Genomic DNA, 14220 nt, shown 5'->3' on the forward strand with positions numbered 1-14220 from the left:
CTTGCCTAATTCCTGTTTCTGTGGAGAGAGTGTTTTTCCTTTCCCTTTTCCTTTATATTTAACATTACTTCATACATGCTTCGTTGGAACAAAAAGTACAACTGTAGTTCAGGGTTTTCCACAATATGCTGCGCATGATAAATTTAGCATGAGCCATTAGCATCGCATAACTGGCTGCATAGCGTTTTATTAACTGTGGAATCCATTATTGTGGTGTGTCGACTTTTCATTAGCAGTAACCGAAATGAAGTATATTGTTAGAGTTTAATAAAGGACTTGTGATGAACATGGCTTTCACGAAACGTCGGATTGTCATGAACTACCGATAATGTGGTAAACGATGATTGACAACTTGTAGCCCAGGAAACAGATGAGATGTATCGCAGTAAGGTTTTATTGGGCTTTTGAGTCAAAATAATAATTAAAATTAATTTCATTCATGCAGACAAAACTCTAAGATGAGCACCATATGAGCTGGCTTTACTGAATTTATTTACTCATTTTAATCATTATAATACATCATTGTGTAATAATCTTTGAGGGGTTCTGCAATTGTTTTGAATTAAAATGAAAGAAAAAAAGAAAAATACTCAGTAATAATAATAATGATATGCTCTTGTGAAGTGCAAATAAGAAAATTGTCTTTGACTCCAGAGTGTGACAGTCTTTTTCATTGTTACCTGACCAGAACATTAAGTATAAATTTAAAGGTTATGATAAAGCAATTTGGATGTAACAGTCACATTTTCTGCGAATCAAACTGTACTTTCACTGTAATAAGATCACTAGAAAACATAAATCACCAGATAAATAAACTACAGGGAAATGAAATATTAAATCTGTTAAAATAAAAAAAGAAACAGCCACTACATGTTCTAATTGTTTTCTTTATTTTTATTTTTATAAACATCCATAGGTTGCTATGGTGTCTCTGCACAGGATATCCATGACGACTGGTCATGTGATCGCTGCCTGAGTGGAGAGCTCACTGCTGTAAGTCCGCCCTTCCTTTGTCTTTGTGTGTTGGGGTTCGCGCTTAACGTCTGTACTTAACACGCCTGTTCTTTACCCGGGGTGCCTGATTTGCTGTGGTCACTCAGGGAGGAAGACCTAGCTACTCTTCATCACACAACTGCCAGTGGTACCCTCAACTCTGTCAGTCTCATGATTCGCTGTCTTCATTATGGTACCTTAAACCCAGGCCCTTCTGCTGCGGCCCTTCTGATCAGTGGGGTACCTGCAGCGGTCCAGCTGCGCAGGAGGTCTGCGCAGACGCAGTGACTGCACAGCTCAACTGCAGAACGGCAGGCTGGTGAGAGTCTGAACCGATGACATCACAATGAAGGGGCGGGGACAGACTACAAGGGTTATTGGACAATTGGGGGATAAATTGGTGAGCAGCGACCCAGCTGGCTGAAAATGGGAGGAGTAAATAAGCTCATAACAGCCTGGACAGTGATGGGTAAAGCGTTACCTGAGTACAGGTGAGACTTCATGTGCAGCATGTGCGCTGGCCTCCCATTGGTCAGAAGAGCCTCTGATGCCTATTAAGACTGCAAGCCTGAAGCGCTCTGATTGGTTGTAGCTGGTTTTCCCTCTCTTTCTTTGTTACGGTTAAGGAAGCTTAATCGTAGTTTAGGAGTATCATAAGGAAACTCTTTATTAAGAAAAGACTTCTGCCCAGCACAATTTCAGATCCACAGGCTTGAAATGTTCTATCCTCTTTTGTCCTCAAGTAGTTAATTTCCTGTTGAATTTATTATTTAATATAAAAATTCAGAGGAACTAAAGATGGTTACGCACCTGGCTTCCCAGAGGGGGAATAAGTAATTTTATTCATGTACGTAAATTAGAGATACAACAAGAAAAGTACCTCCAGGCAGTTATTAACAATTAGAAAAAAATAATAATTTTCAGTAAAATGGTAAATTGCATTTTTTTTTTTTTCATATTCAAATGAAGTGAGCCATTATTCATAAGATGGGGAGATCATATCACGGATTCTTCATAGGGGCAGGGGGCATGCATTAATATGCATCAGCCTTTTTTTATTAGCAAAATATTTTACATCAAAATGCGGCGCTATTATTTTATTGCTTTGTTTGATTGTATTTTTTAATTGGCTTTGACTGGTGCCTCAGGCAAGGTCTTGTCTTGTTTTAAATCCTTTGTATTTTGACAGAATAGAGACAGCGCTCCCTGCAAAGAATGGCAAAAAATACGTAGAACGTAGCATATCATTAAGAAAAATCATATCATAGCTTCTGTGAATAACAATGTGACACGGGGTACTTAAATCTCAGCATTTCTTTAATTGTAAAGTGTCATTCATTTTAGAGATATAAGAATGGCTATAATATGGTGTAATAAAGATGTCAACGCATTCACGTAAGGTGGTAAAATGGTGTTAAAAATATTTTATTTTTAATAAGGTGTCTACTGTGCAACAAAAGAATCGCGTACTTCTGTAAAGTGTGCGCACTTTGTACAATATAAACTAACAGCAGGCATTTTAATGTCCGTTTTTAACCACGTCATCGACTTCTCTCTGCGCTTATTGCTTCTTTCTTCGCGTCCTTGTAGCTTTTAATTTTCCCTCCATTATGATTTTCCAAAGGGCAGCGGGGATGTTTGAAAAGGCTCGGGTCGGTAGCGTGGCAACGCCTACAATGGGAGAGAGCGCCGCGGCGTTTCAGCGCGAGCGCGGGAGCCATAGCTCGCTCTCCCGTCTCCGGCGCCGAAGCCAACGGTCTTTAGAAACATTTCCGAGCGTATTGTTCTTCGCGAAAACGAAAAAAGGGAGGGAGTGAAAAAAAAAAAAATTGCCGGCCTGCGTTCTTCGCCCGCTGTGCGGTTTTTAGTGTCTGTGTGGCCTTTGCGGTGGAGACGTTCCACGCGTGCTGCCATTTTACGAGCCGGGGGGGTGGGGGGGACGTTTTTTTTTTTTTACCACTGTGTGTGATTCTGAAGCGCGGCGGCGGCGTTAGCTCGCTCCGTTTACCCGCTTTTTTTCTTTCACACGGCAGCCTATCGGGCGCTTCGCTCAGCGTCGCGCTCGCCGTCGGTTTCTTAACCCGCGCCGCTTGTTCTCGTCGCCCCCGCCTCCCGCTCGGCTCTCCGCCGGCTCGCCCGGGAGTAGATTTTTGCCGCGGACAGCGAGCGGTGTCTGTTTGTGGCGGGTTGTCTTTTTTTTTTTCCAGCCATCGGGCGATCTCTCTCCGGGACCCCATGGCCGCGCGTTCAGCTCGGAGAGGGCAATTTTCCGTCGGACCGGGCCGCTGTTCGGGAGGATTAGGGGCAATGCATTGTGGGATTTCCAGAATCCCTGTGGAGCGGTTTGAACTAGCTGTCTGTTTGAGCGGTATGAAGCCGTCTCCTCTGCCCCGTGCGCGTCTGAGTCTACGGGGCCCCGCTCCTGGACAAATGGCCTTTGCTGGGGAGAGGCCACTTTTAGACAGGTTTGTATTGATGTGGCTTTAATGAATGTAAGGTAAATGGCTCTTCCCGATCAACCCCCCCACCCCCCCTTTTGGGATTTTCGGCATTAACGCCACGCGTTGCGCTGAGAGTAATTCGCGGACGGGCCCCGGCAACGGGCCCCGGTGACAGCCGCGGGTGATTTGTCGCCAAACAAACGCGGAGCGGGTGACACTCCAATAATGGCGGGAGCGTTCCGGCGGAATTGATGGCGGTGCGAGCGCGGTGGCGTGACCTGTTCCCTTTGGTTTCTGTGTGCAGGAGTGCTGTCTGTGCAACCTGAGGGGCGGGGCTCTGAAGCGGACCACTGACGACAGGTAAGCAGCCGCACCCGCCAATCAACGGAGAGGAATGGGGACGCCCACCAAACCTCCTGTTGGGTGAAGGCCTGCTCCCGCTCGCTTTGAACTTCTCGTGTGTCGTCTCTCTGATCCGCCAGTTGTACTCTGTGGTCCTCCGACTGCCATTGTGCCATCATACAGCACATTGTATGCATGAACACCCTCTGGAGAACATCTAGAACTGTGGCAACCAACCCTGTTCCTGGAGATCTACCATCCTGTAGGTTCTCATTCCAACCCTGACAAAGCACACCACATTCAACAGCTAGAGATCTCCTTGAGCTGCTAATTAGTATAGTCACTTGTGCCAAATTATGTTTAAATCTGATAGGATGCTTGATCTGCAGCAGCAGGCTTGGTTACCACTGATCTAGAATGTTCTGCGGACGAGTCCTGCGGTGTTCTCTCCTCAGTATCTCGCTTGATGTGTGCAGGGTTTTGAAGCACTCCTAGGAAACTGTGAATGAGCCCCTCTTGAGTTGCAGGCAGCTGCTGTCTGTGATAGGCTTGAAGTCAGGCTGTGGTTTTCACAGAGTCTGAAGGCACAGAGATACAGCTCTCCTCTGAAGAAGCATCACACCGTTCTTTTAGCGGTAAATAGTTCTCTTGGAGCCCGGAATGTCGTGGTGAGGCGGCGTGATCAAAGAGCGTCTCCGCAGGAAGTCATCAGGGTTCCACCGCTGCCCCTTTATGACATCACAGCACAACAGCCCGGATTCAATTAACACTGGTCCTTTATTTTGTCTTGCAAATAGATGGGATGTTCCTTTTTTCATTGCACTGGCTTTGCTTTAATTAATTTTGATGACTACTGAATCGAATGACCAAAACAATAAACAATGCAATTGAGTTTAAATTAAAGTTAAAAGTTTAATTTGAACTAAAGTTTGTGTGCATCAGGTTTGTGGGTACAGAGTTGTTCCAATCACATCAGTCCCTTCAGGAAATTAACAAATACTCAGTTAATTCATTTACAAAATCCACATGGAAACTTTTGGCTGTTTTTCCATTCATGGAGTGAATAATGTATTTCATTTCATTTCCTGAATTGAAATAGAAGTGGCCCCAACCCTTGCACATGTACGATACGTGCACACACATTATGATAAAGTTGTCTAACATTATAATACTCCATATTATGAATAATTGGAAGAATATCAATGCATTATCAGCTCAGTCAGACTACATGGCATGAATTTTACATACGATCCCATTCTACAGCCAGTAATGAAATTCAAGCACTGTTCTCAAGAATAGAACAGTAATGGCCAAGGTCGGTTTTGAACCTGCAACCTCTTAGTTACCAAGCCGGTTTCCCTGACCATTAATCTGGAGTGTCACAGCTGCATAGTGCACAGCAGAGATGGTATTATTGACAGTGGTGAGCAGTGGACTGTGGGCACTACTCAGGTGGGGAGCACAGAAGTGTGACTAACAAGGACCTTGAGATTGGCCCTGTTTCTCTCAGAGGCCAGTTCCTCACAACAGAGAACAGAATGGCTGGGGTTCAGTCAAGATCTGCCCTTAAATTTGATTCAGATGCCAGTCTGGATAACAATTCAACCATCACTAAAACTTCACCGAACTGTGTTTGTGAACTAAAGGTGAAACGTGTGTTTGCTTAAAATTCAAAGTTCAGGCGAAATATGAATTGAGGCCGATATTAATGCAGTGGATAAACAAACCCCCACCGAATGTAGATATTACAGGTACACGCAGCTGTACACTTCTGTTCATTCGGGTGTGTCAGTCCTTCACTTGAATGCTCACATTTTGGGATGTCTGTCTGTTAGTTGAACAACAGTATGGAATACAATAAGGAATGATCTTCGAGTGGAAATTAAAGCGTGATGCTTTCAACTCTGCATTCTCACCTCAAACGCGGGGCGGGGCAGCCGGTAGGAGGCGGTTTCGAGCCACGCCCCTTCCTGGCGGCGGCGGCGGCGGCGGCGGGAGGGGCGCTCCTTACTAACTGCTCCGATGGTTCCGCAGATGGGCCCACGTCATGTGCGCCCTGGCCCTCCCCGAGGTGAGGTTCGCCAGCCAATCGGAGCGGAGCCCTATCGACATCAGCAGAATCCCGCTGCAGAGGTACAAACTGGTGAGTCAAAACTGCGCCGCCCCCCCGCCCCTCGTCCCCCGCCCCCTGCCCCTCGCCCCTCGTCCTCTTACAGACGCCGGACTGAAACTACCGTCGGCATAGTGGGAGAGAGAGAGGGAGAGAGAGAGAGAGAGACGGAGGGAGGGAGAGTGAGTGAGAGAGAGGGGGAGACAGAGAGAGAGAGAGAGGAAGAGAGAGCAAGAAACAGAGAGAGAGGAAGAGAGAAAAAGAGGGAGACAGGGCGAGAGAGACATAGAGAGAGAGGGAGAGAGTTAAATATTTAATTAAATAATTACAGTGATAATTAACAGTCTGTGAAATGAACAAGTTGCAGGGTACGTGGAGCAGCGCTATAATTAAAGCCGCGGTCCGGGCTAAGACCAATTTAGATGATGAGCGAGCGGTTTTGAGCATGCCCAGCTGAAGCCCCGTCATTATCCACAACAAACACGCAAATAATGTGACAGAATCGGGCGGCCGAAGAGGACGGCTTTCTGAAAGACGGGGCGCAGGGGAAGCTGTCAGAGCTTGGCGTGCGGCGACGTCCCTCGTTCACGGGCAGAATAAACGGAGGCTCGAATTGAGCGCAGCCGCCAGAAAAGAGAACAGATACGATTAGCCGAACGTCTCTGAAGTTTTTCATGAAATTTTAACGCGAAGCGTTTTCTTTGCGATTCCCGCCAAGCGCATATTTCCCCCGAAAACCGAGGACGTATTTACTTGACATATGTGGCTATCGACGAAGCGCTCGAGAAAATAGCGGCTGTCGCTTCTGTTATGGCGTGGATATTTTCCAGAAGGGCGCAGTGCCATCGGGTCTTCGCGCCTCTTGATCGCACTTAGCTTTTCTTCTCTCACAAAGCTGTTCTGAGCGCTGGGAATAAAATTTGAAGCGATAAGTGTGTGGTTCTCCTGAGCTAGACGGGGATTGTGAGGCAGCGTATGCGCTACCGCGCGAGATAATGTAGCCGTCTTGAAATTCACATTCATGCGCAAAAGCCTAATTGACAGGGAAGTGCATTAATGACGCCTCAGGGGTCAGGCGAAGTTTAAGCTGTGAAACTGGACAGCTTCCACAGGCTGTGCCTTTAACCCCTTCTGCTGTTATTGCAGATAGTTAATGTTCCTGAGCTTGTTTCAAACTGCAATTTAAGCTCAAATACAATTCATTTGTGTTAACTGTAATGTATGTACACACTCGCACACACACACACACATACACACGCACATAGCAGGCACACACACGTTTTCCACTTGATAATTGTACGGAGTGGTTTCGGATAGTCTGGCCAGTCATTTTCAGTCATAACTCTCGGTTTACTCTCGGTCCGTCGGAAACGCATTATACGTGAGTCATGAAAAAAATCATCCACTTATTTCCTCTTCCTTTGAGTGTGTTATTTTCAGCGTCTCACCCCGCAATTTTCCGCCAGAGCCTCAAAACAATGCCAGCGGCCCCCGGCCGGATCCGACCCCGCGCCGCGTCACAGGAGAGCTTTCCAGAAGCTTCCGCGCGGCTTCAAGGGCTCGGACCGCGGCGGCCCAGCGGCCCAGCGGCGCTGAGCTTATTTCCTTTACGTCCCGGTATTGAGTTTGAGGAGCGGACCCTGAAATGGCTCCCAGGGCTCGGCTTTGTCCTTTCACTTTCAAGCCTCTCCTCGGCGTTAGAATGGCGGAAGCTGCTTTGTCCTCAGGCTCCACCTCCACGTGAGCCGCTCCTTGGCGTTTGAGCCGAAATGGCCGAAGCTGCTATGTCCTTTCCTGTTACACCACTCCTCGATATTAGAGCCGGAATGGCGGAAGCTGCTTTGTCCTCAGGCTCCACCTCCACGTGAGGGGAGTCGATGAGGCGTTTCTGGACGTGGCCTAGCCAGTCGCTGCACAAACCCAGCCGAGGCGAACTCTGCTCTTCACGGCTCTCACCCTGCGCTTTCTGGCGACGGCCGTGTTCTGGCCGAATCGCCTCCGGGCTCCCCGCTGTTCAGGGATGCGAAGCGGCAGGGGTAGCCGGAGAATGCTAATGCCCCGCGGCCTCTGAGATGCCAGCGTTCGCTCAGAGAGACGGATCTGCACCTGGGGGGAGAGGACTGCGGGGCCTAATCCCGTAGCAGGCCTGCGCGCTCACACTCCTAACCGCCGTGATCTCACGCCCAATCAATATGCGGATACCCCGCCCGGCGTCTGGACCGGGGGGGCGCGGTCCTGCCTCTCCGGCGCTCGCGGTGGCACCCGAGTACGGCGCCAAGGCGAGGTGGAGTGGGGGGGGGGGCGGAGACGGGCGCCGCGCAGCACGGCCTTGTGGGAACTTGTTACAGCCGCGGGAAAGAGAAAAACGGGCGCGCGTATTTATGGCCGTCGGGGCGGCCGTGTACCGGCGCGATTAGCAGCGCGGGGAGGAGTCGGAGCGCGCGTCCGTCAAAGCGCCACGCGTGCCATCGACAGGAAGAGCCGTAATGAAGGGCAAATGAATTCAGGGCGGGATGTGAGCTATTAGTCTGGAAGAGCTCCAGGCTGGCCTCCGTACTCGCACCGGGGGGTGGTGGTGGGGGTGGGGGGGGACAGGGGGACGGGGGGGCACAGAACTCACGGTACAGAAAAAAGCGCTCGTTCTGCTGAGAGGCCCTGGTGTTTTTTTTTTACAGGAATGGCCATTTTTACGGCCCGCGTTTTGAAATGGATTTATTCATTTTTCCGCGTGTCGCTTTCTCGTGCTGTATGTTGGGAATACGAGGCCGTGCGTGTGCGTGTGCGTGTGCGGTCGCGAGCTGGACGCCTCGTTTAGGCCACTCCCGAGTCGATAGTTTCAGATTACAGATATCCCGAGTCCTGAGCGATGGAGTGATTGATTTATTTTATAACAGTATTTAAAGGCGCTTTCAAACGGCATTCTTGGCCTCACAAGTCTCTCCCCAGGGGGGCCGGTGTAGAACTGGGATCCGTCTCTCCCGCGTATGGAGCGCGTTCACTGGACGCTGGAGAGCACCGAGGCGCTGCCGGGGACGTCCCGCGGACAGGGGGGGATGACGAAGGGAACGCGGCCAGCTGCACTGGGGGTGACAGAGCGCCCCTCTGCTGGAGCGCTCAGTTCCTCTGGAGCAATAATCCAGCCTGCCCCCGGGCCCAGTGATCTGCCTCGGAAAAAACTATGACTGCTTATCCTTCACGCGGAGCTCTCTCTCTCTTTCTCTCTCTCTCTCTCTCTCTTTCTCACTCCCTGTCTCTCTCTCTCTCTCTCTTTCTCACTCCCTGTCTCTCTCTCTCTCTCTCACTCCCTCTCTCTCTCTCTCTCTCACTCCCTCTCTCATACTCCCTCTCTCTCTCACTCCCTCTCTCTCTCGTTCTTTCCCTCTCCCTCTCCTTCTATGTCTAGCACTCTCTCTCCCTCTCACCTCTCTCTAGCACTCTCTCTGTCCCCACTCTCTCTCCCCCTCTCCTTCTCTTTAGCACTCTCTCTCTCCCTCTCCTTCTCTCTCTAGCACTCTCTCACTCCCCGCTCTCTCTCTGTCCCTCTCTCGTTGTCTCTCTGTCCCTCTCTCATTGTCTCTCTGTGCTGTGTGATGCAGTATGCGTGTGAATCTGGCCGTACAGTGATGCGGCAGATGACCTCTGGCTCAGACGAGCCGTGTGTGTGACTCCTGGAGAGCTCTAAGCCGGGCTTCACTGGAGACAGGGGCTCATTTTATGCTAAACTGCTGTCGCGTGTGCCTACACAGCAAGTGCAATAAAATAAAACAAGTCAGGGGAAACGTTACTACTGGAACCCTTCTCTCTTTTTCTTTTTCAAAGGAATGCTGATGTTTCCTCAGCCTTAGAAGACATAGGGACAGAGAGCAAGTAATCATTTTCAATTTACAATGGGTTTAGTCTTAGTATATGGAGTAGCAAATGTTCTGCCAGGAAAAGACTTGAATTCCTTTCACTCATTTTGGACAGAGAAATGATATGCAATTTAAGGGACCATTTGCTCTTCTTTGTGGCATGGATATTGGTCATGGGTATTGGTTACATCTTCTCCACATTTTTTTTTCCTGCATTGTCAGCTTAAAATTGAAAAGGTCTTCCTTGTCGCCTTTTTTTCTTCTCCCTCCAACCCCTCCCCCGCCTTTCCCTCAAACCAAATGAAGTCCGGAAATGAGGTTTTTGGAATGGCGGCGAAGCCAATTGGCTCCCGCTGGCCAGCAATTTGTATTTGACAACTGAAGCACATAGTCACAAGGCCTTTTTTCTGTGTGTGTGCGAATGGGCCATTGTTGTTTGAATGGAATACGCCAGCCCCCCCCGCCCCCCCCTCGCTGAAACTGGGCGAGGGTGCGAAGTCGTGAGCCTGATTCCCCGGGCCGGCTGCTTCCAGAACGTTCCGCTCCGCCGTCTCCGGCAGAGATAAGGAACAGGCTGAGAAAAACAGAAAAAAAAGAGAAAAGAAGCGAGAATGGAAGAGGGATTGGGTGAAAACAACTCCCAACAGGGGAGGGGAGAGGGAGAGAGAGCGAGAGAGAGAGAGAGGGAGGGATAGAGAGAGAGAGAGAGAGGGAGAGAGAGAGAGAGAGAGAGAGAGAGAGCGAGAGAGGGGAAGACAGAGAGAGAGAGGGGAGAGGAGAGAGAGAGAGAGAGAGCGAGAGAGGGGAAGACAGAGAGAGAGAGAGAGAGAGAAATACCGGAGGGGAAATATTAGCCAGCTTCTGAGGCCCAATTTGTTGGTCTGAAAGGTACATCAATTCTTTAAAAGCGCCAGGCCTTTTCCAGCGCGGCGTGGCTGCTCGAGCCCGGGACCGTGGTGAAGCCGATCGGAGCATTGTGCGGGGAGAGGGAAAATCGGAATGACAGCTGTTCTGATTTCATCTGGGAGGCTTTACCCGATAAGGCTCGGCGGGGGAATGGGAGTAATCGATTGGATCTCACCCGCTCGGGGCTCGGCTGAATATTTCAATCAAAAAGGGAGCGGAGGGAGAAAAAAATAACTTTGGCATTGGGATGGCGGAAGATTTCACAGTGAAGTCGTTTTAAGATCCACCCCCCCCCCCCCACACGCATGTACAGAACACACACACGCACACACACACACACACACATGTTCAGTCACAATCTTTCTTCTCTTTTATCGCAGACAGACACACACACACACATGCTCAGTCACGCTCTCTTCTCTTTTATCTCGGATGCACAAACACACACACATGCCAGGTCACACACTCTCCTATCTTAGACACGCACGAACGCACCCCCCCCACACACACACACACATGCTCTGTCACACTCACTTTTATCTCAAACACACACACACACACACACAGACAAAATCACACACCCCCCCTCAGCCTTTTGATATCCCTGCGGACGGCGGTTCCACCAATCGCATTGCGATCTTAATGTGATTCGTCGCTGCACTTTCCTCATGCGGTGTAACATTTGCAAAGACTGTGAAATTCCCTGTTTTTTTTTTCTTTCCCTTTGTCTTTGCCGTCTTTGAGTTAAATGCGTAGACATTTTAAAATGTTGTCGTGTCGGGTGTGTCGACCTCACGCCTTCATTGAGATACGCTGTCCGCTAACCGTGGCCCTTGTAATTTCTGCGTGAAATTTCCCGAGCACCGCCGATGGATTCATCGCTCACTGCGCTTATACCAGGGTGGCTCAAATTGTGCTAAGGAAATTTAAAATGGAGGTACAGGTGCCACATGGAGCGGTGGCCATTTTTCTGATAGAGGGCCACAAGTACGACATTTTTTTTTTACAACAGAAGATTAGGAGCTCAGATGCACCCGTCAGTTGTCGCATTCCGTTGTTCTGTTTTTTGCGAATGTGCTAACCATTCTGGCTAATGTTTTATTGTCGGTTACCACAGGCAGGTAACTCTTTCCAGGCTGACTTGGCTTGCTGTATGCATACTGAGACGACCAAGTATACAGCCTGATGTGTTCTGATTCTGATGGTTAGACAAAATAAAATAATAATTCACACATTAGTTAACATGCACCGTACAATAATAAATATTTCATTTAAAAAAATGAAGCGAGGGCCCCTTGTTCCTGGGGGGGCTAAGATGGCACTGGGGTGGGGGGGGGTGACATGTGCGCCCGCGCCTACATTGTCCTCCCAGGAGCTGGGTGCATTCATAATTTAGCGGAGACCGCTCTTAACACACGACCTGTGGGCGAAGATGCAGCCCGCCACACGCTCGCGAAACCCTCTCTGAAACGCCAGGGCGCCGCCGCGGACAGCTAACGACCGCTCCCCTCCGGTCTCTGAGGCAGGGTGGACCGCCAGACGTTACCAAAATAACGAAAAGCCCCACCAACGGTATGGTTGCTTCAAATAAAAAGACCATGGCATCTGAAATGATGAAACGACATCACTTAACTAACTGGACTACAGTTTGTATGCTGGGATTGACATCTGGATGTATTGGCTAATAGTTTAATGGCATACTAGCTTAGCCAGACATTATGTTAGCTGTGAGCTTTATGGCATAATAGCTAGCTTAGTCACTTATTCATTGCCTGTGGATATGGTTTGTCATTTCTTGGTAAATTAGTTGCAGAAAAAAATTAAAGATTGACTTGTATCATAAGGAGGTGAAGACTTGCTTTATTTGTCTTTGGGATACGTGTTTTGCAATGCGTTTGTAGCAGGAGATTTGTCTTTCTTTTGTCAAACGGCGGAAGAATTTGTTTTACCACTTATGTGTCTTCCTAATCATAGGCGAGAAGGCGCTGTGTCTGGTGATCAAACATTGTCGCCCGGCTTGCCTGGGAAGCCGCAGCGCTACAGGTTAGCGAGGCCCTGTGTTTGTTTTCCGGAGCGCTGATCTGAATTGCAGAGACGCACGGTGAAGCGTGGGTTATGAGACGAGGGTTCAGACATAAATCTTCTGCGTAAATAAATGACACGCGGCGCTACGGGGCTTTCTGCTTCCTCTCGCCGGCCCAAAGACACAGATATTAATTTCACATTTCATAGAGCACTGGCTCTTTAAGAGTGCTCAATCCCGCGCTGGCAGACCTGCAGACGTCTTCCCTCACCTCCGGGTGTCCAACGGGAATGTTTTTTCTTTTTGGTGGGTGGGTGGGTGGGTAGGTGGGTGGGTTAGGTGGGGGGTGGATTTGGGCAGGGTGCTAGTACTGCAGTTCATTAATGACAGCAATCTGATCTCCTGAACACAGTCAAGCAGACTGATACCGTTTCTCCTGAACACAGTCACACAGACTGATAACGTTTCTCCTGAACATAGTCACACAGACTGATAACATTCCTCCTCAACACAGTCAAGCAGACTGATAACATTTCTCCTGAACACAGTCACACAGACTGATAACATTCCTCCTCAACACAGTCAAGCAGACTGATAACGTTCCTCCTGAACACAGTCAAGCAGACTGATAACATTTCTCCTGAACACAGTCAAGCAGACTGATAACATTTCTCCTGAACACAGTCACACAGACTGATAACATTCCTCCTGAACACAGTCAAGCAGACTGCTAACGTTCCTCTATGGTTGCCGTTGGCGTGAATGGCCGACGTGTTACTACCTGTTGGTCAGGCGGTGTGGCAGGACCGACACCGTTACACAAGAGCAGCCCTTTTTTTTTTTTTTAAAAGGTCAAAGTAATTTCAGGGGGGAAGAAGGGATTGTGCTGCTGTGGAGTCGGTGGAGGACCGCGCTGTGTTTCTCAGTACGGAATTAAAGCCAGGCGGCCAGGTCGCTGGCTTCGCTGCGGCGCGGGTAAGTGGGTCCGCTCGCAGATCTCCGGCTTCCTGTGGGAGCACTGACAGTGAAGTGGGTGCTGGGGAGCGTTTTGGGAGACGACAGACTGAAGAGGATAGATTGTACCCCCCCCCCCTCCCCCCACATTGGTGCGTGTGGGTGGGGGGAGGGTTACAGAGGACCAGGGCTGGCAGATATATAGGCTGGACAATAAGGGGGGTGTGGAAAAGCCGTGGACACAAGGCCCCGCCCTCTTCTTTTTCTTCTCCATTCCTTCCTCTTCCAGCTCTTCTTTTCTTTTATTTGAATCCCTCCTGTAAGTCCAGGGCCCTGGATATTTCATTTTCATCAAGTGTAATTTCACATTAGAAATTTTACCTGCTTATATTACTTACCGGCAGTTGGCGAAACTCAGGGTCGGTTACTGGGGCTCATTGTGAAGGAATCTCACGACTGGTTCCAGTCACTGGGGAGTCGCAGGTCGAGCTCTTCAGTGCCTGTTCAAAGGCCTCGCAGCCTCTCCTTGTTTCCAGCGCACGTTCACCACACAGCAAGGCCACAAGCAGACACGTAAAAAGAAGTGTGTCCGTGAGCTAT

General features: G+C 49.2%; 1 protein-coding gene across 4 annotated transcripts in view; it reads left to right on the forward strand.

Annotated features, from left to right (window-relative positions):
- The window catches only part of LOC135259941 (lysine-specific demethylase 4C-like), a 128263-nt gene that overhangs the window by 83455 nt on the left and 30588 nt on the right, over positions 1-14220 (forward strand). For all 4 annotated transcript variants that reach the window (XM_064344906.1, XM_064344904.1, XM_064344902.1 and 1 more), the window contains exons 12-14: positions 917-993; positions 3739-3794; positions 5811-5919. In XM_064344906.1, the coding sequence (XP_064200976.1) occupies positions 917-993; positions 3739-3794; positions 5811-5919 (242 nt within the window). The remainder of the gene's footprint in view (positions 1-916; positions 994-3738; positions 3795-5810; positions 5920-14220) is intronic.

The sequence above is a fragment of the Anguilla rostrata genome, chromosome 7 (assembly GCF_018555375.3).
Source record: "Anguilla rostrata isolate EN2019 chromosome 7, ASM1855537v3, whole genome shotgun sequence".
NCBI lineage: Eukaryota > Metazoa > Chordata > Actinopteri > Anguilliformes > Anguillidae > Anguilla > Anguilla rostrata.